At 32.5% G+C, this 27472-nt stretch overlaps 2 protein-coding genes across 3 annotated transcripts in view; one reads left to right on the forward strand and one right to left on the reverse strand.

Moving 5' to 3' along the window:
* The window catches only part of LOC129905632 (toll-like receptor Tollo), a 234054-nt gene that overhangs the window by 132295 nt on the left and 74287 nt on the right, over positions 1-27472 (reverse strand). Inside the window, exons 1-3 of one of the 2 annotated variants that reach the window (XM_055981160.1) lie at positions 21370-21650; positions 21222-21298; positions 8654-8680 (exon numbers count right to left, since the gene is read on the reverse strand). The gene's annotated coding sequence lies outside the window, so the exon portion shown is untranslated. Of the gene's footprint in view, positions 1-8653; positions 8681-21221; positions 21299-21369; positions 21651-27472 lie in introns of those variants that run through there. The other variant, XM_055981161.1, reaches the window with a different exon arrangement.
* Positions 22427-23629, forward strand: LOC129920987 (uncharacterized). The gene has a single exon (XM_056002584.1). It carries the CDS (start codon positions 22427-22429, stop codon positions 23627-23629), a length of 1203 nt encoding a protein of 400 aa, XP_055858559.1.

Here is a 27472-nt window from a genome sequence, read left to right on the forward strand (position 1 = left end):
GAAAAAAATACTCTATTGAGTTTGAAACAAAATAGCTCAGGCAAATTAGTAAATAAAATTGCACTTTTCGCGGGACAAATTTTTTGGTTTAAATGAGTAAAAATGGAGTTATAAAAAATAAAAACGGCACCGACCTCTTTTCCAAGATGGCGGCTGTTCCCGATATCTTATCATCCCAAAAAATTCACTTTTACGATAAGGACATTCACCTAAACACGTTCCATGAATTTGTCCCGCGAAAAGTGCAATTTGATTTACTAATTTGCCTGAGCTATTTTGTTTCAAACTCAATAGAGTATTTTTTCCATTTTCAAGAGAAACTTTTTGTTGGTCGCGGATTTTACAAGAATTGTTTTTCAGGCCATTGAAAACAGTAAAAGAGTTGGTATTAAATGTTCTTCTATGCAATAGACCAAAGCTAATGGCTCTCCGTCATAGCCGTATTTAGGGGGGGGGGGGTTTTGGGTGTTTAACCCCCCCCCCGATATTTTTTTTCAGAAAATCAAAAGATACCTATATTATAAACATATACAAGTCTAATATATGCAGCACTAAATAATTTGTTTTTGTATTTTAGTGATTTGATTACCTATACGAAAATCTCCATTAAAATCACTACCAATTTTGCATCGTTGCAGAAGCTGTCGATGAAGTTTGTATAAAGGAAAACAAAAATTGTTTGGTCCATTACAAAGAGTTTTTATCTCTTTGAACATTTCCTTAAGCACTATGTTAACACCTTAAAATGCTCTTTTAAGAACCCTTTAAATACCCTTTTATGCAGGGTTTTTGGTGCCGGGACTAAACTATGTTTTTTCAAAGGGTTTCGGTGGCCGAACTCGAATCCAAAGACGGACTTATTCGATCACACCTCGTTTTTGAAATATTACCCTTAAATCTATTTAAATCTTTCAGACATCTTTTCTAATCCGAGATATCTTCAGTTGCTTATTACCCACTTTTGTTCTATGTTAACCTTAAATCCAGTATGTAAGCGAAAATAAATGTATCGATTTATTCAGAGACTGTAGTACCTACCAACGCTAGGAAATAACCTCGAAAACTGCAAAAAGCGGGATTTTCGGGATTTAATTTAACAAAAAAAAAGTAAACGCTAAAAAATAACTTTGAAAACTGGTAAAAATCGGCATTTTGATGTTCTAACGGGAATATCTCCAAAACGTGACGTGGTTACCCTGGTTTCTGTAACAAAAACCTTGTTGACCAGTGTAATTAGCTCATGTGAAACAACTTGGATTATTTAAAATTTTGGTTTTTAAGTATTGCTAATTTCATTTAGAACTCAATAGATAGAATGTACCTGTAAATTTTCTGCTACAAAATTTCAGTGCAAGAAAAAGTCCATTTTTCAATGTTTTATATATTAAATCTTACGAAATAATTTTTTTTATAAAGCCTTAGAATGGTTAAAATTTGTTTCTTAAAAAAAATTTTTTATATCAACCAACTTATCACTTTTTGTACCTACAAAACTAGAGATGCCGCTGAATATTCAGCCATTTTTAAATTCGTTTACCGTAAGCAGGGCTTTTTTAAACTTTTAACTACGAATTCCTCTCCTAAAAAATACTTAAAAAGGATATTGGCAAATTTTTCGCTTCTACACAGTTCAAATGACTATTTGATTTAGCGGGATTTAGAATCGACTGCAGTTACATATAGTTGATACAAAGTATTGTGATTTCTAAAAAAAAAATTTTGTTTGGTCTGAGCTAACCCCCCCCGAAATGAAATCCTAGCTACGGCTATGCTCTCCGTCCATCCATTCGACCCGAATTTATAAAAATGCACATACACAAAATTGCACAAAAGGCCATAAGGATGCAAATAAATTTTTTTGTTTGTCATATTTAATTTATATTAAATCAATCCCTCGAAGTATTTTTACTTTGAAAGTCTAAAAGTTACCAATTAATACGATTTTATCGAGTTTTAAAAACTTGCTTTTAACTAAAAAAGTCAAAAATTTAGAAAAAGTGCTAATTTTTGAATAGGTACATTTAAGTTGTTTCTTGACAAAAAAAATTAAAAATTGCATATTATCAAAGGATTTTACCTCTACTTTATTTCATTAGTTCAAAGTTTGGACGTCCCGGCTACATACACAAAATGCCCCTTGATTTAGTAAAAAAAATAAAATTGTCATTTTTTTAACTTTTTTTTCTTTGATTTTAGGTTAGAATTCTAGTCAAAAATAATTTTTTAACCATCTAAACTTGACAGAAAATTTAATTTGCTATGAAAAGTGTCTTTGAACCATTTCAAAGTCAGGCTTGGTTTTCGAGTTAAATCAAAAAAACTGAAAACCGACCAGTGTTGCCGTTTTCTCAGAAATGCACCAACGGATTTAGTAGCACTTTTGGCTGGAATATTCTTGTATGCCAAGGCATCATAATCGCCAATAAAAACTCTTGAACGAATTTGTTCCATCCAAAAGGGTCTATTCAATAGACTAACAACTCAAGTTTTTGAAAAAAGTATCATTGATAACTGTAAGTGTTGCAGTTGTTTTTTAACATGTTTTTTAAGATTTTTAGTAGTACCTAGTTTTTTTTTAGATAATTGCACCTCCCGCCTAAAGGGTGGCACATAGACCCCACTCCCACAACAAAAAATGATGGTATTCAACACCTCTACAAAAAACTGTTATCAATTCTCGGCGGCAAAGTTATTGTGATCGTGACTTGCGTTGATATGAATTTTTCACGAAAAACAAAACACTAATCCGATTTTGGTAAAAACGGACAAAACCTCATATTTAGTTTTTGTCGTCATTTTAGGTCAACCTTAAACTTGTTCAGGATCAATGTGTATCAGGTTTAGGTCTGTTCTGTAATGTTCAAATTTTTAGAACAAACAGTTTGGCTGCAATTTAAATTTGATCGGTTAAGGTCCAAAATCTCAAGTTATTACATAAGAAACCTCACGCGAGATACGGGTTAGAATTAAGTTTGAGACTAGAAACTTGGGAAATATTTTTTTTTATTTCCAACCATATAAGTCTTTGGGAGCTGTATATTTTTCAATTTACCTCAAAACCCCAAAAATTAGTATGCTAGAAAAACTCGAAATGGTGGTGATCTCTTAAAAACGACTTTAGGGGTCTAGAAATAGTATCAATGTGAATGATATATTATTATATAAAGATAGTGGGTCTTAAATAAATCAAATAAAACTTTATTTCTTGGGGCAGAGACCGATTTCTACAAAAAAGCTTATATGCACGTCCGAAACACTTAGGACATAAGTAATTTTTTCTTTTGTTTTTTTTGTAACTTTTTTGATAAAAGTGTAGGAATATAAAAGCCATACTTCGATAGGATACTGAGTAAAAAACCTAAAAAATGCAAAATTATGAGTGTAAGACAACATTATTTATTCAGATTCTAAGAGCGTTCCAGGAAATGACGTTTTGACCATAATTTATTTTTATTTTTTATGTAAAAAAAGTAAAACGAAATACTTAAAAATGAAACTAAAGCTAGCTTCTTACATACATTTTATATATTTATCTAACCATTTTAGTTCAACTCTATCCATTTTTCAATTATTTTTGAAATGGTTGATATATTTATCCATAAAAATAAGCGTGGAATGATAAATCTACTTATATATAATCAACGCTGTTTTTGGGTATATAAGATGCCACATACTTGAGCAAGTTGTCAAATTTAATACCAAATTAAGCGACCTATTTAAAGTGACAAAATGGCCCACACTTTTGATCGAAAATTAGAACTCAGAATATAATAGTACCTTTTCAAATCAGATGGAAACACCGTTTTCCTACGTAAATCCATTAGAAAAAATTTTTGTTTCTCTGATAGCTTTAACAACCTTAACTGTTCGTTTTTGAATAAATAAAATAACAATTTTCATTTAAATTTTCCAATTTTCAAACATTCTCAAATAATATAACCACACATTAGACAATATTAAGCTATTATGGAAAGCATTTTGACTTCAAACACCCATTTCTTTTAACTCTTTCCGATAACATTACTTTCTATTTCGTTTTATTTCAGCGGAGACGTCGTCATCGTCGTTATCGTGTTGTCTTTATTTTTATCAAACTTGTCTGTGTTGTATGGTAAACCAAATTTGTTAGGCATAATAATAAGCAATAAGCATTATCCTTAGTACGCACATCACAAATACACGGTTGGTAAAGAGTTTTAGTGCCTTTTAGCAAAAAACACATATATACAAAGTTAAAATATAGACGGATTGGTTATGCAATGTAATTATACGCAGGGATGTTATGCCATTTAATGTTATACGTCCTCGCCTCTCCTCCAGCAGTCCTCCTCCTCAAATTCCTTCATTCAGGATTATCCAACCTAATAAAACTCAAAAAGGTACACGAGCGTTGTTTATTTTGTTATGTAAATATTTATACGTGTGTACATCTCTAAGTTGATAAATTTTAATGAGCATTAATGCTACATTCCTACATACATAAGGCTAACAAGAACGTTGTACCGGAGGAGTCTCGACTCGACTCGAGTATCCGCATAGCCATGACTCTCGATTGCAAAAATAAAAGGGTTATTCCCATGATGTGAAATAAAGTTTTTATATCATTTCGTTTCTCGTATTTATGCAGTATTGCGCCTTTTGGTGGCACATTATGACGAAGATGGCGCACAACTGTTACGGCAGGTGGCTCTGCCTACCTCTACATACGTTAAAGTAGGTGCAAAATTAAGTTTATTTGAATTATGAATGAAATATTGCCAAAGGACCATCTCAGAGTGTGTATCTGCATACTACATTGGGTACCGTTTCAGGCAGAACGTTAAAACCCTTCCATATCCTTACATATAGTTTTATAGTAGAGCTTGTTCTATATGTTAGTTATAGCATCCAAAGGAGTATTAATTTATTCTTATGTATAGAAACTTTCTTGTTGTTCGTTACCTCTGAAGAAGGTTTCTAAGTGTGTTGGACGTTAGATGTCATATCTTTCCATATACGAATATCCTACAAAATCCTAGAAATAGAAACTTTTTAATTTAAAGAAAAGTTGTTTCCTCTCTCCTGTCAATAATAATATTAGAAGATATAAAGTAAATCTAAAAAAGGTATAAGTAGGTTTTCTATAAAATCGAACAACCTAAAAGGTTAACTCATCTGCGTAACGTTCTTTAGCTTATGGGATTAAAATTTTTCTACAAGGATCGTTCCGCATTGAAAAGTATGAAAATCTATTGGATTATCTCTTCGTTGATAGAATGGTTTGCATGGAAAATAAAGGATCCTTTTAAATAAGTATTTACTACTGGATACATGCTGATATAAATTTGAATTTTTTGTGATGGTTTTTTTGTATACCTATATCTGCAATATATTATAAGATTTACTTAAACTTAGTTGAGGCAAAAAAGTTTTAAGTTATTCAAAAGTCAGTGTCGAGAGTTTTTTTTTTTATTTTTTTTGTACCGCATACATAATGTATTTATTATTTATTCTGAGCAGATTTTTAAAAGTTTATGCAGGTAAAATTTAGTTTGTTTGGTTGGTAGTGTATTCATAGCAAAATGAAGGAGAACAAACAAATTACGGGTCTTGGAATTAGTTTTAATATTTAAGATTATATGAAAGATGGAAATAAATGCGTAGTAAAAAATAAATGTATCAATACAACAATGTAAATAAATCTGTAATAAGGCAATGTATTTATAGGGAAAGAAGGCTATTATCAATAGCAATTAAATTGATTATTTTCAAAATTAGACATATCGTTTAAATAAACTTGCTCAAGTTTCATTTTCAATTCAAATATTTTATTTCCTCACAGAGCGGGGTTATAAAAGGCCCAAAAATGGTACTTAAAAACAATACAAAATAAAGGGTTTTCTTAGAAAAAAAGTGATTTCGATTTTGTAATTTATTAAAATTAACATTAAATAAAAACAAATCTAGTTTTTACTTTGTTTTTTTGTTTGCATTTTTCTTTAAAATTATAAGTAAGGCTGTGTGTAAATTAAGTTAAATAGTTAACACCATGTAAAGTTTTTGAGACTATTGAGGTGAATAAAAAATTTTCTGCTGTTAAAATTTGTTGGGCTCTGGAACCTGGTTTAATTTGAGTTAAATTTTTTTTGCAGATGGTTTTGTTTTTTTATTAAAAAGGAGTTTCATGGCAGAAAAGAGGCAGAGAAAAATATAAAACAATAAGCCATACAGACGAAATTTTTTTGTTCACCTCAATAGTGTCAAAAATTTTACACGGTGTTAACTATTTAATGCAATTCACACACGGCCTAAAAAAAAATTTTCAAAAGCTATTTCCTGCTAGCTATTTAAAAGCACAATATAAAAGAAGGTAAATGTTATTGACCTTAAATAGAATCGGGGATGGAAAAGTCGATACAATTGTATTAAATTTGATACAAATCAGTTTGGTAGAGTACATTAATACAATTTTTTTTTTATTCGATAGAATTTATCAAACTGCTTCATTTTAAAAATTCTTTCTTAATCTACATAAATATGTATCTTTTTCAGAAAATAAAATAAAAAATGTTTCTGAATAATTTTTTGGTTTCAGATACATATACAGGGTGTCCCAAAAGTTAACGTCGAAACGAAAGCAGTAGAAAGGGTAGGTGGTGACAGTTATCAGAAAAATAATAAAAAAAATCGCAGCCATATATTTTGTGAGTTATGGACATTTGAAAAAAAGTCGAAAAAATGGTCACCCTGTGACGGTTTTTCATGTGCCGTGACTACAAATCTTAATTTTTCTCATTTTTTTCTTTTGTTACGGAACCTTGAATAACCCTGCTACCAATGTATTTTAACTCAGCTGCATCAGTTTTAAAGCAAATATTACTTTTTTGCCCAACTAAGTACTAAAAATTTTTACATGACTCTAATTCAATGAACCGTAGTGTAATAAAAATGCACTACTATGTTTCGGCAAGTTGCATTAAAAGTTGATGTGTTCAATTCTCTTTTCAAAATGGTATAACCTTGTTGAGAATATTCCATAAATAACCAAGATAAAATTTATTTTCTTAAGGAATCCGACTTTTTTATTAAATAATTTTTCCATATTATTTAAGTTTTTGTATTCTGAAAGGTTCTGAAAGGGCAAACTAATAAAACTCACGAAAAAGGCTGGAAATTGTTGTTTTAAAATGCTTAGCTTGAATTCTAGTGGTTGGATATAGGTATTCAAAATAAAGGACTTCAGAGTTCAGACTCAGACAGAGTATCATATTGTGCAACTAAAATACACATTAAAGTTGTAACATTCAGACAATCTATTTAAATAAGTGTTAAATGCAAAAATGCATATTATCCGTTTTTGAAGTATGTCACGAGGATAAAACTTTTGCACAATATTATGTAAGACTTATCAAAAAATCAAAATTCATTCCTGGCCGCTTAACGTCCACGTTCCATACAAACTTGCCTATTCTCCTTTTATTTATAATTCATATAATGTTTTAGAAAAGAAAATTATATGTAAACGCTTATTCTGGGTGCCATTTTGAATTTTAAAAAAATTGGCAATATTCACCATATTAATTTTGGACTCATAGTGTCCGCACGTGCTTGAAGAGGAATTAGGATTTGAGGCCACTTATAGCTTATACAAAGATTATTCCTATGATGTTAACAAAAAAAATCGTTTATAGGTCTAGGTCGACTTGCGACATTCAAGGATATTACTATGGGGTATTAGGTGATCGACTTGAGAGGATAAATAAAATCCTAGTAAGTAGCAATTAAGCAATGGTTGATTATTCATTTCAATAAGGCTATAATAACTGAGAACTGCCAAGCATTCATCCGCCAAAGTAAAAATGGAATGTCACATTGCGTTACCAAATTGAAGAAAGAAAAATAAAAACAAAGTATTCTTATTTCTTAATTTTTCTTTTTGGAAAATTCCGTCAAATAATCGGTACCAATTGTGAGTCTTTTGTTCCATTTTTTTTTGTTCATTGAAATTTAAAAAAAAAATATTTATAGTATAGATATGTTGTTTAATTTTTTTTTTCCCGCAAAAAAATAGACACCAATAAATTTACTTTCACTTGAGTTTCAAAAAGGTTGCCAAAAAAAAAAGAAAAATACCAAAAATCAGTGAACAAAATATTACCACCGTGCGGTTGTGAAAACAATCTTCCTTCTTTTCAGAAAAAGAAATTCCTGCTGGTTTTCTTCCTTCTAATGCAGGTATACATAGAAGAGCGCCGTAAAACGAGGAAGCATATCCATTTAGAAAGTTCCATTGTTTGGCAAGGACTTTTTTTTAGCAATTTTCATATTCTTTAGAGTATTTCGTTGAAAAAATAATAAATTTCCAATGGCACTCTGCCATACACACAACCTCTGGCCACAGTTTGGTAGAAAAATTTCAAAAAAAAAAACATACACAAAACTTCTCTACATGTACATTTATATTTTGGACTTTGCGCATATCTTGTAAATATGCAATGTTGGTAATTGCAAATATTTCATTTTTTCTGACCTAGCTATCTGGGAATGATTTGTTTTGCATACTTTTTAAGGGTATGTGGTTAAAATAACATATTTCATGAAAACAATAGCTTTAATCTAAAAATGTAGATACAAATTTGTGTCTCTTGTAAAAAAAAAATTTTCACTTACCTACCTTTGATGTTATTGGAGTTATTGATATCTGAAAATAAAAGAGAACAATATTTTTATTAAATTTTTTAGAATTTAATATTTAAAAAATTAACTAAAAAAATATTTTTATAGGTAAAATAGTACATTTAATAACAATAAATTGTTACACTCATGAAACTTGGCAAAAGGTTTGGTTTTGGGATAAGAACCAAGAGTGAAAAAGTCTATACACAAAAGTTAGGTGGTTTTTTGCAGACAAGAGGGAGGGAATGAAGCTCAAAAATATAGTGAAAAAAATTGTATCATCATATGACACATGTTTTTAAGCTATTTTTTGATGCTTAATCTAATGACATAAAAATAAAGTAAATAAGATTGCTCTAAGAAAACTTATTGCCGAATAAATACAAGGGAGCTTATTTTTTAACATCAACATATAAAATTTAACAAAAACCCATGTGAAAAACCTGCTGATGAAGGTTTTAGATAAAGCAGGGACAAATGCTTCAAAAAGTTCTTAAAAATACTTTTGGTGAAAGGGTGTTTTTTTGATGGGTTGAGTTAGCGTGAGAAAGGTATAATAACAGCTGACTTATATTTTATTAATTTTTAAAACTTGGTGAAAAAGTTTTGATTGGTATAAGAATTAAGAATCTATAAACTGTACAAAATTATCTTGAGTGAAAGGGTGTTTGTTTTAAGAAATGATGAAATTCGGAATTAGTACCACAAAAACTGGGAAATAATTGCTACAACAATGAAAACTGGTAAAAATGTTTCATTTATAACAGAAACCAAAAACCCAAACAGTCTATACAAATATTTTATTTTAAAGGGTGTTTTTTTTTTTGTGAAATAGGGAAAATCCGCGATAAGTCCGATAAAATCAATGGTATGAAAGGTTCCCTTACGAAATCCATTAAATATGTTCTCCTTCCCATATGAATCACGAATAAAAGAAATGAATACATTTTTTTTATGTGAAAGGGTGTTTTTTTTAGATGTATAGAAAATATGGATAGATTTGAGAAAGTGAGTAATATTAGTGAGTAATATTAGTGATAGGTACCCTATTGAAATTCAGCAATTATGTTATTTTGAAGGTTAGAAACAACAATCTAAAGTGTCTCTAAAAATATCATGGTTAAAAAGGTGTTTTTTTGAGTGAAAACTAAAATGATGGGTCACCCTAATGAAATTTGGTAAAAGCATTGAAATTCTGATAGAAAGCAAGAATAAAGAGTTTTTTACTGGGGCGTGTTTCAGAGCTACTACATCAACTACATTTACTTCATCACCAACCTCAAAAATCAATAGTTGAGTCCGATTGAACGTCAGGAAATATTTGTAATGATCGAAATAGTGCAAATATCCAAAAAATTGCTTCCAGAATTCCAACAGGCCGCCGCAATAAATGTTTAAAGTCATTGATGTAGCTGATATAAACAATGTCTCTGAAATAGGCCCCTGAATACTGATTTTGCTTTAAAATTTACTTTTAGTTTTTTTTTTTTTATTGAGCAAAAATTTATTAAAAGAGAATTTTATTTCTACAAAAAATAGTCTTAAAATAAATTGCTCAATGACATGTGTTCATTTGAGCACAGAATTGCACTGCGACCCTTAACTTTTTGCAAAGAATTCTATTTTTTATCCATTTTGTTTGAGATAAGTAAGATTTCTTCCTAGATAATGTCTGTTTATTTTTATTTTTGTTTAAAAACAAAAAAAGAATTCTCAATGAAGGCATCCTATCTATACACATTATTTCGTTCTATAACTTGAGTATACTAGCATGAAAACCAAAAATATAAGACTTCAAGCTTAAACGAGCACAATAACCTTGAACTTTAAGAAAACACTTTAATTTTTCTTTTTTTATTCTCAACCTTGCCTTTCTATCTATTTCAACACCTTTGATCCTCCTTGTAACAACAACAATAAACTGTGAATTATTAACGGTATAATACAGTATACACAGTATACTATAAAGTATGAAAATTATGTTGCAAACTCAAAAGAAGAGTAAATGAAATGTCATAAAAAAAAACGAAAATCATGACTCTTATTTGCATATTTTCCTTTTACTCCCCTATGTCCTATGCACGCATAGAATTTTCTTAAATTTATTTTATTCAAGGATATTTCACAGGATAATTCTCAACTCGTTGAAGCTTATAAGATATTTTGTGAAGAATGAAGTAAAAGTCCTTCTGGACAAATTTTTTTCCTCTGTAGGTTGTACATGGTTAGGTTATGAAGCAATGTATGTCATTTTTATAAAATATTTATTATTATATAAATAAGTACATACATGCAACAATGAAAAAATAGAGAGCTTCTAGTGCGTTAAGTTAAACATATTCAAAAGAAATGTTTGCATTTACATTTGAATGCATCAACAAAATATTCATACAGACTTTATTTAAAGTCAAACAAACATGAAAAATTGTGATGTTATCAAAAGGAAATACGTATACAATATTTGTATTTATAAAAAATCATTTTTTTCCAATGACGATATACGATATTAATGTTTGAATTTTTACAAGAATTAAATTTTAAGGTATTGTGCTTTTACTAAAAAATGTATTGTTTTTTCGTTTTTTTTTTTATGTGATTTTTTGCATTACGAAATTTGTTTATTATTTCTAGGATTGATTTGAGAATTTTACACCGTCTCTTTTTATACCACTTATTTCTTTTCTATTCTTTTTAAGTCTTTATTAGGATGTTAATGAAGAAATAATGAAAATTAACGCAATTTTTTCTTTTTGTTTCCGACAATGTTAAGTGAATAAAAATTCCTCCACTTGAATTCCCTCTTATTCCTTCCTGATGCTCAGGTTGTTTTAAATTGCCTTTAAATTTGAATTAATGGATATTTGCTAACAGCTAAATGTCTGTCTATTTCAGAGTATATTTTCGAGTTTTAAATATCGTGACTTCTTTGGTAAGGTAGAAGTTTTGAAGAGAGTGACTTCCAGTGAATAATCTTTAAACCCTGTTCACTTTGTTCATTACAAATCTTCTTCATTTTATTATTCGGAATGGGAGTGGCGAAAAGTTGTAACTGCAGTAAAGGGGATCAAAAATGAATTTTTAATTTTTTAATATTTTTTAGATTAAATGAGATTAAATTAAAACTTTTGACGAATCCTTTGATCGGATTATAAACAACAGCGAAAACTCTGAATTCAGATTCAATTTTGCAGTTTTTTTTTTCTTTGAGTACGCTCAGAGAAAAAATAGTTAATATCGGGAAAACTATTAAAATAGATAACTAGCTTTAAGCGAATGGTATATAATAATAAAAGAAACGCAACGATAAAACGAAGTGAATGCCATTTATTTTTTGAAAAACGATATATTATTACAGTGGTGACGAAAGTCCAAAATTTTTAGAATACATTTTTGGTGTTTTTTGCTTTTTTTGGGCATAACTTTTTTGCTAAGACAAATTAAAAAAAACACTAAACAATATCGCCCCTAGATTTTGATAAATCGAAGCGATTACCGTTTATTTTTTGAAAATAGGTCCATTATTACAGTGGTGACAGAAGTCCAAACATTTTTAAATTAATTTTTTTTGGTGTTTTTTTGCGGTTTTTGGCCATAATTTTTTTGTTAAGATAAATAGAAAAAAAAAACAAAAAATATAGCCCCTAGATTTTGATTTAACGAAGCGACTGCCGTTTAATTTTTTAAAATCAGACTAGTTTTGCGACTTTGGTGGCTGCCCACACCTCAGCAGACAAAATGTCTGCAAAGTTCAGGATCATAGTCATCTTCTAGCGGGTTGTTTCAGTTTCTCTTGTTACCTACTCAGTACGTGAACCAAATTGGAAAATTGTAGCTCTTGATGGACCTTATGTTGCCTTAAAAGTAATCCCTTAATAACCTGGTTGAGTCCGTTCTTTTTCTAAAATTATGTAAAAATAAAATGGAACAGCGTTGAATTTGACACCAATGTATTTTGTTCTCTACCCGATCTTGGTTTGGATGATTTGGTAAAGAAAATTTTAAAACCCCAACTCTGGTAGAAATCGAACAGGCGTCATTTAAAGACCCCGATCCTAGTCTTGTTTATCAGTTTAGATCCTTGTGCAGTCCAGGCTCTTACGGTCCTTGTTTAAGCTTCTTACTTGAATATAAAAAACTACATGAATGAAAGCAATAAATTATTTTGCTAAAGTTGAAGTTCGTCAAGAAATTAAATTTGGAATAGTTTGTAAATTGGTCCTTGTATACAATTACTATTGAACGCCTTTTGGATATCAAGAAAGCATCCAACAGTATCTTGATAGAAGTTCATAAGTCACATCACGTTAGTGTTAAAAACTACTATGAAGAGTGGAGTTATTTTCCAAGGATCCAGGAAATAGGTTTTTTCTTTGCTGATGAAAGTTTTCCAGACTCGTTGTGGTTGTACTTCCTCGAAAGAAGAGTTTTCAAATTGGAAATTGCAGTTGCTCATTCAGTTGCTGAAAAAAAGTATTTATATCTGGAGAAAGATCATTTCCGAACTGTTGGTGATTGTGATCATTGTTGGCACAAAATTCCTTTTTCTAATGTAGGTAGTCTTTAGTACCTATCTATTCTGGAATACGACTTGTCCAAGTTTGATGGCCTGGGGTCCTTCTATTACTGGAAGTCAGTGATTGTGAAAAATACTTGTTGAAAATTATTAAGTTTTTTTTAACTTATGTAGTTCAAGAGATAAAACAAACCGAATAAAAAAGTTTGTAAATTAATACAAAAAAAAGAATCCACCTTAACTTCACACACTAATGACCTCATGAACTTTCTAGATGACATCATCATTATCCATATACTTAATATCTTCTTTATCTTATAATGCCTTACTCCGCACCCATATGTTATGCATTAAGCGAAGATGAATTTACATAATTTATCGTCCTCGATATTTACTCCAGCCACTCGTGCCACAACAATTTACATGCAGCACACCCACTTATATGCTATATCAAGTGAGGCCAACTTTGGGAGATGCATCATGGCACGGCCGGAAGGTTCTGTTGCAAAAGATTATTATATTACACTTGACATATTCGCCGTCGTCGCCGTATACTTTTTCCCAGAAATTCATAGAATCGTTTGCCAGCCAGAACCAGCAAGCAATGACGAGGCACGATGACGATGATGGCATCACATTGTTGGTTGTTGGTAGCGCAGTTTATTTGCATCAACTATTTTACTTCAAGTGCAGTCACATGAAATAGCTGATTAACTTCAAAGGCTCCATCTTATTTATGCACAGACGTCCTTTTTTTCATACCCAGGCAGATGTTGAGATTTAGCTTAATGTTTCTTACCATAGCTCGCTCTATACAAACTCACTCACACACAGAAAATAAAATACAGAGTTTAGTTGAAAATTGTGAAGGGCTTTTCACCTCCTTTCCTCTTTTTTTTTTGACTTTGCTTGACTTGCACATAAACCAAAGCCGTTAAATCCTCCATCCCACCTTATTCAAATATTTTAAACATTTTATATTCACAAGAATTTGAGCTATTTTCGAGTACTTTCAGTTTAAAGAGCGTCAAAAGGTAACGAAACGAGACGTATTCGCGGCGTGGTTATATTATTTAATTTTCTCTCCCAAGGATATAACACAAAACAACACAATTTACGAATGAAAAGAATGCGTCTGGGAAAAGCTTTTCATATTGTCCTCACAATGGGTTGCTGCTCTTTCAGATGATGGCAAAGTCAAATGACATCGTCAAACAGCATCAGCACTCTCGCCATGATTTATAAAATTCTTCTTTATTTTTATTTCATTCTTTTATTCTTTTAGTGGAAACATTTATTTTTCTTTTATATAAAAATAGATATAAATACACATACACACACACACACATATATAAATATATATTTTAATTTTCACGTCGCAACTTTTGTAGGTCAATGGAACAGGATCCTTGAGCTGATTTCCAATTATTCCTGATTGTCTGAATAAGTGTCACTTGTCAGCGATGAGCTTGTACAATTTGTTCGCATTATTGTGCCTTATTCGGAGGAGATTGATTTAAAAGAGACAAACAGAGTGGATAGGTCCTGTTTTATAGCATTGTTGCAACTATACAAATTGAAATAAGTTTTTCGTGATTTATTTAATGTTTGGTAAAGATTTTTTTAGGATTTAAACAAAAGTGTTATGAAGATTAAAATTCTTTGGAATTTTAAAGCCATAATTTTGAGCGAATTCAAAAATCGTAAAAACGAATCGTTAATCGCTGATAAGCAGTTGAGAGTTATATATAGACAACTTTTGAGACTTGCATTGGATTTATGCCTTCCTGTATGTTATGCTTACATTTTATGGTGAACATTTAAAGGCTGATGTTAAATGAAATACACGAAACAGGTTAAAAATATAAGTCGTGAAATTAAAATGTCTATAAGACATTCAAAAGCATTCTTATTCGGATGATATTTTTTCGCCTTTCTTTATGTGTGTTTGAGGATAATGACGATGAATATCGCATATATGATGGTTTCGTAATTAATTCCATGCTGGGAATTCAAAAGAGTTTGGAATTATGGCCTGCAAGAATTTTATTTCATTGAATTAAATCAACATTAAAAACAGGTGAATTATATTCATTTAAATGAACAGTAAAACTGGATTTCAGTAACCATGTGTGAGTGGACAGAAGCAAGTTTCGTACTCTACTGGAATAAGAATTCCTATTCAGGCCTGACAAGTCTACAAACCTTTGAGATGACGAAAAAAAAATAATTTAATGAAAATTAAGGATTTTGAAACAAACCACAAAAGACAAGTTGAAGTAAGTGTGTTTGACTTAGAGTCGACTTTTCAATATCAAATTTTTGTCTACAGAGGTAAAATTTTTCACAAAAAGATTAGCAATTTTTTTTAATAAATAATCAAAAACTGAAAATGAAAATGGAAATTGAGAAAGAAGTAAAACATTATGAGTGTATATCAAGGGGAAAATAAAATTCTTTGATATATTTCACTTTATTGATGATGAAAAAAATTGGAAATGCATGAGAATCAAAAATAAAATTCACAGAACAACTTGTGTTGGAAGTTTGTATAATGTAAAAATTTATTAAAGTTTTTAACACCATTAATTCTCTTGTTTTGCAGCTTAAACAAATTATTCAGCCAAGTCAAAAATTTATCCCAATTCATAAAGTTAAAGAGCCCACTTAATTTTTGACAGCTAAGAACTTGTTTATTCACTTCAATAGTGTCAAAAACTTAACAGAGGTTATATATATAACCAATTCATACACGGCCTTAATTAGCACTTAATTGGCACTGAAAGGTCTAATAATATAATACATATATGTTCTGCTGACCTTGCTCAGCTAAATTGAGGGACATTAAAACTTAATACTTTTTCTTGAAAAAAAATCAAGGTGGTAATATTTGAGTGGAGCTTCTTATTACTTTTGATGAATTATTTTGATATAAGTATGCAGAAAATACAACTGTTCAAACATTGCAAGGTCAAGAAAAATAGCATCAGTTCCGATTAATTTTTTTCTATAAAAAAAAAAACAAAGTTTTAGCTTTTCAAAGTCGATTTACTCCTTAGTTTGATTTAGAGCGGAATTCATAGTCGTTACTCAAGTTAAGAATTTTCTCAACTCCAGTAAGTTGAGAAATATTTCAAGCAGTCGCTCAAGGGAGTTGAAAATAGGGCTGTCACTTGAGTAAAGAAAAATCTTGTCTTGAGGAAAATTTTTTCTCAAACTCGCAAATTTGACTGATTTGAATTAAATGTCATAAAAAATAAACATTTTTTTAATAATTCAACTTTGGTTTGATTTGTCGCGATTAAACAATATTTAGAAATAAATAAACTCAAACAAATATTCGCGATTCATTTATTTTATTATAAAATAAATACAAAAAAACAAGCTCTCGCAATGACACTTGCGTTTTAATGTCAATTGACTGAAAAAAATTTAAGCGTTTCCTCAAGTAAAAAAGCCTCCTCAGAGGTTCACTTGAGAAAAATTTTGACTCCAGTGAAGACTATGAATAAGGCTTCGCTTTAGCGAGTGCTTAAGATTTCTCAACTTGAGTGACGACTATGAATCCCGCTCTTAATCTCTTTTTTTTTTAAATAGAATTAAAAAAAATAAAATTTTTAGTCTCACTAAGAAACAATCACAAAACAATTAGATCTGAACAACGACTGAAATTATTGTGTTTTGTACACCCTAAAATACAATTGCTCAAATTTAGAAATTATAAGGTAGAATATTTTATGCCCTTTTCACTAACTAAGCAAACAAATTTATTTCATTCAATTATCTTTACAAATGGAAAGCTCTCCACCAATTCATAAACGTTGAGCCGTTTATGTGGTGGTCCCACCCAGCCTTAAGCTAAGGAATAATAATGGTATCCTATTGAAATTCAGAAATTATGTACTTTTGAGATTGGAAGCAAGAATCTAAAGAGTCTATAAGAATATCAAGGTTTAAAGGGTGTATTTTTAATAGAAAAAAATGTATTGGTCACCCTACTGAAATTTTGTAAAAACGTTGTATTTGGGATAGAAAAATAAAGATGCAAAAATAAAAAGTTTTCATTAAATAATTTTCGGTGAAAAATAGACAGGTGAAGTTTGGTATGAAGGTCTAATATACAACAGGAATTAATAATAAATAAATACACATGCTTGTTTTATTTTAAAGCACCATGCTAATTGCATGTACTTATTTTTTTAAATTTATGAAATTTTTAGTTTTCTGGTTAAAAAAATAGTAAAATTTTCATGGAAATCAATATTTCGCTGGTTTGAATCACATCTTAAATTTTTTTAATTAATTAACATGTAAAAACACATTTGAAAAAGTAAAAGTAGAAAATTTCGTAGTGGGTCGAGCTTTTAAAAATTTTTCGTTAGAAAATGTTGTAAATTATATCCTCTGCCTAAATGTATCAATGTACCTACATGTTAGTAGGTATTGATTATATTTTTAACAAACATGCATTAGTGTAACAGATAAATGCATAAAATTACATAGATATATTTAACCTAGCGACAAGCCATTTTTATTTATAGAAAATGATTCCGTTCCAAATATATACAAACACAACCAACAAATTGCTTCTACACTACCTACCTCGTTAACGAATCTAAATTTTATTATAGACGGTACCAGTGTCCCCCAACGCCACAAAATTGCACAAGGCTTCAAAAATGTTTTTTTTGTCAACCCTTTATGTATGTATGTAACAAACAATTGAAAAAAGAAACAAACCCATATACCTAACCAACAAAACTTATGCATTAGACCTTCAAAAACACAGAGACAGAAAATTCCAAAAAAAAAAAAACTTTTTGCGTGTGTCCTCTGAAAATATTTTTGTAATTCCATATTTTAGTTTTTTTTTAATGGGTGGGTAGGTACATAGAAGAAAATTCCTTGAAAACATTCGTGTCAATAGATCTGAGTGATGTTGAAGGTAAAAAGTAAAAGCAATAAAATAAATGTTAAAAAAAATGTTTGCAATTCCGATAACAAAGGTTATGACCAGAAAAAAAGAACATTCTACAAATGTTATCCTTCGTGTAATAATCGAGTGATGAAGTTTTTCGTTTTCCTGAGTTTTGTTTTCTTTTTTTTTCCTTCAATTTCAGAAATTGAGAAAATAGAATTTAGCAATAAGAACGAAACGACACAAAGGACAAACTTATTCGCTGCTAAATGTACACATGTAGGTATATAAAATTGCTTGTTGTGCCTTACATGGTGCAGCACACGTTCATTGTTTCGCTTTTCTTATCGAAGCAGGACGACAAGGAAGTAAAGTACTCACCTACATTTTTTTTAGTTTAAGGAAAGTTTGGTTTCATGCATGCTGGCGATACGTAACTCTATGGAAACTGATTTGAATTTGTTTTTGTTTTGGAAATACTTGACACACGACTGTGCAAAAAACTGTACTTTAAAATTGTAAACAGTAACAGTAAAATTTGATAGGCAAATAATTCTTGTATACGACTTATCTACTTCTGAAACTATAAAATTTATTTAATTTAACGTCATATAATGAAGTAGTACTCTGTAGCGCAATGGTTAGTGCGATGGACTATGATGCCACAGGTCCAGGTATCACAACCTCCATCACCATCATTTTTTCAGGGTTACTGTACCTTGAGTAGAATTGACAAGGCAAAGTATTATTGCCATTAAAACGAAATTGTAATACACATTATTTGCACGTTGACCAAGTACACTGTGGTGTATACGTACTTTTTTGTATTTATTCTTTGTACATAATTTTTTTAAACTGCATGTGAAAGAGTGGGGGAAGAGAAGACTGTATATCAAGCTAGAAATTTTATGTTCATGTAAGCTGGATATATCTCGATTATTTTTCAGTATTTTATAACGCTTCAAAAAAGTTGTGCAAATGCAACATTTAGTAAAAGTGTTATCTACAGTTTACATGATAAATAAGAAAAAAAAGAGTTCATACAAATTTTCAGATGAAAGGGTGGACAGAAATGGAAGTACTATGCTTTCAAGGCTGCGAAATTAAATTTCAGTTATAAAATCGATCTTTGCATAATCCAAACTGTTTTGAATTTTAATAATAGTCGAGTTAACCGCGATTAATTTTTCTTTCTAAACGAAACTCTGTAGAAACATCGGTTAACTTTAATCGATTAATTCGTTTAAAAAGAAAAATGAATTGCGGTAAGTATAAAAAATATTCTGTTGAGGTAATGCTCAAACTATAATATCTAAACTGTTTTGGGTTCAAATTCGAAAATTTTCACATATTTTTCAAAAAACAAAGATTGGAATGCCATTTTTAACAAGGTTTTTTTTGATACATGATAAAAAAAATTTCCAAAAAAAATCATCGAACCATTTTCAAAAAAAAAATATAAATATTTCACAATAATTTTAAAATATTTTTTCGAATTTTTTAATATTGCATCTACCTAAAAGATTCCATATAGAAATCGCTGATGTTATTTACGAGAAGAAAGAGCAAGAAAACGGTTTTATGAAGGACTACAACAAACATCAAATTTTTCGTAAAAAACATTTTATTCGAACTACAATTTTCAAGGGCCAATTTACAAGTCGCCAAAAACCGGCCCGGTACCGGATAAACGCCCCTTTTGACAGAATGCAAACCTTGCAACCATCTAAAAGGGCCGTTTACCCAATACTGGGCCGGTTTTCAGCAACGTGTGAAATGGCCCTAATTTGACAATATGTGAAATGATTTTAGTTGAGTACAAATATCGATGAAGTTAGAGAACCTTGTTGAAATTGCAGCTATGTTCCGTTGAAACTTAATTTATTAAGAATGGTATATAAAAACATATATAATTATTGTGCTTGATTTTTTCCCACAGCTCTGTACGTACCTACAATAGATAACAGAAACGGATACGTTAAGTAATGAATGCAGTAAATATTTGCATCCTTTTTTATTTTTGCGAAAACAATTGTATCGAAAATAAAAATTGACTTTTTTTAAACTTTTGTATTCCGATTGCAAATTCAAAAAAATAAAATAATAAAACTATTTCTGTGAAAAAAGTGTGTATGCATCTAGGAGGAGGATATAATAATTTAAATTGTGACGAATGAATTTTTCTTTTCCTTTTGCAAAAGAATGCGGAACTTTATGAGAATGTCAATTTCTTTCGATGCACTTTTTGTGTATGTAACAAAAAAATAAATGTTTTCCATTTAAATATACATATACACAAATATATTTGTATTTTTGTAGCAAAAGTATTCGTATACATCTTCAAAAAAGTAACAAACAAACACTCATACTTTGATTTCTTCTCCTTGAAGAATACTACTACTTCTTGAATATTGTTGTTTACGAGGATGGATTCGTTTTTGAGTGATGTTCATCGAAATAAAAGATGAATATCTTTATTTTGTTCATCTTCTATCTGGGTGATTGTTCAATCGAACAACCATCCCGAACCCGGATACAAAGAAAAATAAAGTAGATACATTTTGCATTCGACGAATACTGCTATCACAGAGCAAAGTTATTTGCTTTTGACAATGCAAATAAATTGTGATTTTTTTTTTGTTTTTGCTCGTAGATATTTTGTTTTTGTCGTGATTTTTTTTTTTTAGGAGAAGGAGATTGTCATTAGGAAACATTGTTTACACATGCGGTGGAGATGTGAGTTTTTCTCAAGGATAGAGAGAAATGAGATCGAATAAAAATAAATGTCCTTAAAACAAATATTCGAATTTGGAGTCAATTTTTCTTCAACCAAAACAAAATCGAATCATTGTTAAAATATAAACGACTTCAATAAAAATATTTTGAAAAATAAGTGAAGCTTAAGAAGCATGTTCATTGTGCATTGAACTCAGATTTTATACACGAGTAAAATTTTAAAGAAAAAAATATTTTATAAAATCTTGTTCAAAAATAAGTTACATAGGTAGGTTGATTTTTAAGGTTCCCACCTTATTATCATTTTGAATAATGATACATTTTGACTACTTCACAGGAAAAGCTAACGTTTTAATGCTTTTTATGGTTAATTTTTATATAATTTAATCCTTGTCTTACCTCGTAGAGTTCTAGAGTGCTTCACCAGAATTTTAAGATTGATGTTTATTTTCGATTTTCTTTAAAATTTTGATTTTCTGTAAAATATTTTTATACAAAAATAAAATACATGCTTCTTTGAAAAATAAGTTAATATTTAAAAATGCACCTTCTTTCGTATTCAAATGTATTCTTTTTTCTCTCAACTTCGTTATTATCTGGATCACAGATATAAATGAAAAAGTTAAATTGCCACTTCCATGTTCTAAAATAGTGGCATAACACCGGAGGATATTTCTGGGAAAAATACGGGATTAACAAAATTAATATACCGAGGCAACTGTTGGCGAAACATATTTTAAATTTTTAACCGATTTGCATTAAACAAGTGCTGCACTAATTTCTAATCAAAATATTCTAGAAAACAAAAATTGAAAAACAAACAAATTGAAAAAAACAAACAATTTTGACTCAAAAAATAATTTATTACATTGTATATCAGTGACTACTGAAACAAATAAATTCTGTGCCAGTGAGCTACTGTATAATTTTGTAGGATTTTGAAAATTTATTAGAATACAAATTCGGAAACATTTTACATAACAACATATTTTCCAGCTACCACTAATTAATATGAATAAAAATATAAGTAGAATATACTCATGGAAAATTGTTACACATGTCATTTTTAATTCCCGTGAACCGTGAATCCATCTATCCACTTGATTCTAGAATATGTTAAAAAAATAAACAACATCTGTGCCGATGTTCCGAGAAATAGATACAAGTTAATAAACAGTTGTTATGTATGATTTTTGTATTCTTTCGAATGCTCGGCAAAAATCCGTGTATAAAACCCTCCTAGTGGGTGCCGGGCGGTAATGATCACCACAGTTTTATCTTGTGCGTTTTTGGCAAGATGGTGATCAGCTAAGGTCAGGTTGCATAGCTGTATTGTTCTTAACTCCTCAATAGTTAAATAATCAGAAATGTAATTTTACCATCGATACAAGGTTCCTAATTTTCAGTGGTGGGGTGAGCGTGCACATAATCCGTGCCCAGGAAATGGAAGGCTGGGGGATAAACCAGTCGTGAACGAGCTCTTTCGGATGCCTTGGCAGGATCCGTCATAATTTTTGCCTTGCCCCGGTAATCGGCTCTGCCGGGGTTGACCTTTCCTTTCCGACCTACTCGTGGGACTTTAATTTATTATTTCAAATTTAAAAATGGACAAAAAAGACAAGACAGACTATACGACTTCCGAGTTGGAAGATGAGCTTCTGGCCTCGAGCCAGGAAACAATCGGAGGGTGTTCAGATGATGTTAGAGGCACTAGCATCTCTGAGCAACCTTCAAAAACTGGAAGTACAGGCGGAACCAGCGGTACCCCTGTACTTCGACCCGCAATAAACCAAATAAATCCTTCGGGTAGCAGAGCCAGCCAAAGCCATGCTACCCGGCGTAAGAGAAGATCAGCAAGTTCGCATCGGAGAGCGGATTTCCATAGGGCATCCTTCATTCTAAGCAAGATTGCTTTAAATGAGGAAGCTGGAACTCCGCACGAAAACGATGCTGCTGATAAGATCAAATATGGGAAGATTGTTGAGGAGTACAATAATCTTCTCATTGAACCAAAAAAGTCCGTTAAGAGAATTAGATCACCTGAGGAAGCTAATCCTCCTCAGAAAAAATCTAAAGCAAACGGCACCAACAAGAAAGCACCATCTCAGGGAGCGGCGCAATCGCGCACTTTTAGTGAGATTGTCAGAGACGATCTTCAAGTGGCGGTTGTAGATGAACTCTCCACTGACAACAGAGCTCTGATGTCGGTGTGGAACTCCATCGAGGCTAAGCTTTCTGAGATGGTCTTTCTATATACCCTATCTGCAACTGAGGGACCCTACCCGAGTTTCGACTCTGGTGAGATGCTTAGGGGATACAGGGTAATCAAGTGCGAGGATGTGTTCTCTAGGGATTTCCTTAGTAAAAGTGTAGCTGAGGTCAGCAACAAATGGGATGGCTTGAAGCTCAAGCTTATCCCAGCTAAGGAAATTCCAAGACAACCACTGGCTCGCATTTGGCTGCCCCTCATGAGCATCAAGCCAAGCGGACCGGAGCTGATCCGCAGTCTCCAGAAGTTAAACCCGCTGATTCCTATGCATGACTGGGTAGTCATTAAGGCTGAAGAGCCGCAGAAGAACAGCGCGTCTTACCTTCTGAGGATCTGCGAGGTCAGTCGTGGGGCTCTCGAAAAAGCCGATTTCAAGCTACGTTTTGGCATTAGGAATGCCAAGATAAAGATTCTACAGAGTCAGGAAACGGACCCTAACCTAGTTGAGGATACTGTCGAGGATGACGGTGTCCCCAAAGAGGCAGGGTCCTCCGGCAAGGAGCTGGTAACTGACTGTGTAGAATCTATTCCGAATTGAAAACATGCTGCGCGTCATTCAGGTTAATCTGAAGCACTCTAAATGTGCTTCAGATAACCTGAGAGTTTTCCTGAGGGAGGAAAACTATGATGTGGGCATTATTCAAGAGCCCTGGGTTAATGGCCTCCGAGTGAGGGGCCTTCAAGACAGCCAATACGACCTTTTCTATAAGCCCGTCAGTTCGAACCAAGGTAAGCCAAGAACTTGTATTTTAGCTAAAAAACACTTAAAAGCTTTTTTGTGTCCCAATCTTAGCACCTCTGATTTGACCGTTGTCAAATTGGAGGGTTCAAATACTGAGGGTTTACTCTTGGCCTCTGCGTACATGGCACACGACCAGCAGTCACCGCCGGAGGAAGTACGCAGGCTGACAATACAAGCCAATACCATGAAGACAAGCCTACTCATCGGGTGTGACGCAAATGCACGTCATACTCTGTGGGGTAGTTCTGAGATCAATGAACGAGGTGAGTCTTTATTTGATTATATCATTGAAAATAACCTTTCTCTCTGCAATAGAGGTACTACTCCAACCTTCATTTTCCCGAGTTCGGGAAATTATGAAGGATGGGAGGATGTACTAGACATCACCTTTATAAACAACTACTCCAATCTGCAGGTAGAAAACTGGAGAGTATCCCCTTTGAAATCCTTTTCAGATCATAGTTGGATTCTCTTCCAACTCAAATTTGAAACTAAAACCCCACCCCCTTACAGAAATCCCAAAAGAATTGACTGGAAGAATTTCGGTCAAGTTTTTAGTGCAAAAATACGCAGTATACCCAATCTGAGCACAGATACGGTTGAAGATCTTGAATCAAAGGTTATAACCTTTGAAAGATCGATGATCACTGCCTTTAAAGTCTCGTGTCCGGTGAGACATAGCAGCAAAACATTTCCTCCTTGGTGGAATGAAGACTTATCTTATCTGAGGAAGATGACTAGAACAATCTTCAACATCTGCCACAAATACAAATTTTATCAACCCTATAAAGATTGCTTAAAAGTCTATAAGCGCACTATAGCTTTAGCCAAAAAAGAAAGCTGGGAGGAATACTGTCATTCCATAGAAGATATTAAGGATTCCGCCAGGTTAAGCAAGGTTTTATCGAAAGAACATTCTAACCCCTCGTTTCTTAAAAAGCCTGACGGATCCTGGACAATATCCCCAGCTGAATCCTTGGAATTACTAATGACTACTCACTTTCCGGGGTGTGTAGATAACACCTCTGAAGTGAACATAAATCCCACCTTGCTATCAGTTACGACAGAGCGAGTAAACTCCTTGATAACAAGAGAAAATATAGCTTGGGCTATTAATACTTTCTCTCCGTATAAATCCCCAGGCCCTGATGGTATTCTGCCTATTATGCTGCAAAATCAGCAAGAGATAGCAGTTCCATGGCTTGAAAAAATCTTTAAAGGCTGCCTTCTTCTTAATCATGTGCCAAAGTCTTGGAGACAAGTTAGCGTGGTTTTCATACCAAAAGTGGGCAAAAGAGGACATGAATCCGAGAAGGATTTCCGGCCAATAAGTTTAACATCTTTTTTACTTAAAACCTTAGAAAGAATCTTGGAAACTCATATTAGAGACATTTTCAAAAGATGTCCCTTAGCTAGTTCGCAGCACGCTTATATGAGGGGCAAATCTACGGAAACAGCCCTCCATGAAGTTGTTAGAACAATTGAGAACTCGATCCACTTTAAAGAATATACCCTAGCTACCTTCTTAGATGTAGAGGGAGCTTTTAACAATGTCCTAACCGAATCTATTCTTGAGGCCCTAGTGACTTTTGAAGTAGAAGACTACATCAGAAGTTGGATTATTTCAATGCTAAAAGAGAGAAGAATTCAAGCAAGTTTAGGAAATTCAAACTGTTTTAAATGTGTCAACAGGGGTACGCCTCAGGGTGGCGTTCTCTCCCCCCTTTTATGGCTCCTTGTTATGAATAATATCCTCGTGAAGCTTGAGAGAAGTGGAGTGAAGGCAGTGGCATATGCGGATGATCTGGTTGTACTTGTATCAGGAAAATTTTTACCCGTGATCAGCGAGATCACTGACACGGCTTTGAGAAAAGTTAGCAACTGGGCTACAAGCTGTGGCCTAGGAGTTAATCAAAGTAAAACGGAACTGATGCTTTTTACAACTAAAACCAAAATCCCTGTCTTCCCTCTACCTCAGCTCAACGGCCAAATCTTATCACTTTCTTCTAGCGCAAAATATTTAGGTGTAATTTTGGACACTAAACTGAGCTGGAAGCTAAATATAGAAGAGCGGGTTAAGAAGGCGAGCATTGCTTTCTATGCCTGTAGTAAAACCTTTGGGAAAAAATGGGGTCTTAAATCAAAAATGATTCTATGGACTTACACAGCGGTGGTACGACCCATTCTTACTTACGGCACCATTGTTTGGTGGCCTGCACTAAATAAAGCATATAACATCAACAAACTTAAGAAAATTCAAAGAACAGCAAGCGTAGGGACAACTGGAGCCCTCCGGTCGTGCCCTACTGAGGCTCTAAATGTTCTCTTGCACCTTTTACCCATAGACCTTCATATAAAATACCAGGTTTCTTGTAGCGTTTTAAGGCTAAAAGAAACGGGCTGTTGGAAGGCAAAACCCTTTGGTCACAGTGACACAGCAAATTTAATACCATCGGATATGCTTCTGACACCCACGGACTACTGCACTCCTATTTTGAATACTGTAATGAATTGCAAGGTCAGCTTCCCGTCTAGATCAGACTGGGAAGATGGCATTGTGACGAGAGACTTCGACACCTGCATTTTCACTGATGGCTCAAAAATGGATTGTGGGGTCGGTGCGGGTGTCTATTATGAATCCCTCAATATCTCAAAATCCTTTCGACTACCAAACTTTGCCAGTGTATTCCAAGCGGAATTGCTGGCAATTAAAGAAGCTTGCAAATTACTTAGCCTATATCCAAACCAAAACCAAAGCATAGCTATATTAACAGATAGCCAGGCAGCTATAAAAGCAATTGCTTCGGTCACGACATCCTCCAAATTAGTTCAGCAGTGCAGAGAGGAACTCTCATTGCTGAGTGGAAGCCTCACAATCACTCTCATCTGGATCCCAGGTCACAGTGGTTTTGAAGGCAATGAAAAGGCGGATGAACTGGCCAGGCAAGGATCGGCCCTTCATGAGTCTCTAGCAGAAATAGTTAACATCCCCATGGGAGTCATGAAGGGCGATATCTTCTCAAAATACCTAACAAAAGCCAACAATAGGTGGCACAACTTGACTAGCTGCGTCATATCCAGAAAAATCTGGCCCACCTATAATAAATCCAAATCATATGACCTAATCTCTAGACCCAGAAAAGAAATTAGCAGGATCGTTGCGGTATGTACGGGACATTGGCCGATAGGAGAACACGCAGCAAAGCTAGGTATTCCTTACCGAATATATTCCTGAGGCCCTAGTGACTTTTGAAGTAGAAGACTACATCAGAAGTTGGATTATTTCAATGCTAAAAGAGAGAAGAATTCAAGCAAGTTTAGGAAATTCAAACTGTTTTAAATGTGTCAACAGGGGTACGCCTCAGGGTGGCGTTCTCTCCCCCCTTTTATGGCTCCTTGTTATGAATAATATCCTCGTGAAGCTTGAGAGAAGTGGAGTGAAGGCAGTGGCATATGCGGATGATCTGGTTGTACTTGTATCAGGAAAATTTTTACCCGTGATCAGCGAGATCACTGACACGGCTTTGAGAAAAGTTAGCAACTGGGCTACAAGCTGTGGCCTAGGAGTTAATCAAAGTAAAACGGAACTGATGCTTTTTACAACTAAAACCAAAATCCCTGTCTTCCCTCTACCTCAGC

This window comes from Episyrphus balteatus, chromosome 1 (genome assembly GCF_945859705.1).
Source record: "Episyrphus balteatus chromosome 1, idEpiBalt1.1, whole genome shotgun sequence".
In the NCBI taxonomy this organism is placed as follows: Eukaryota; Metazoa; Arthropoda; class Insecta; order Diptera; family Syrphidae; genus Episyrphus; species Episyrphus balteatus.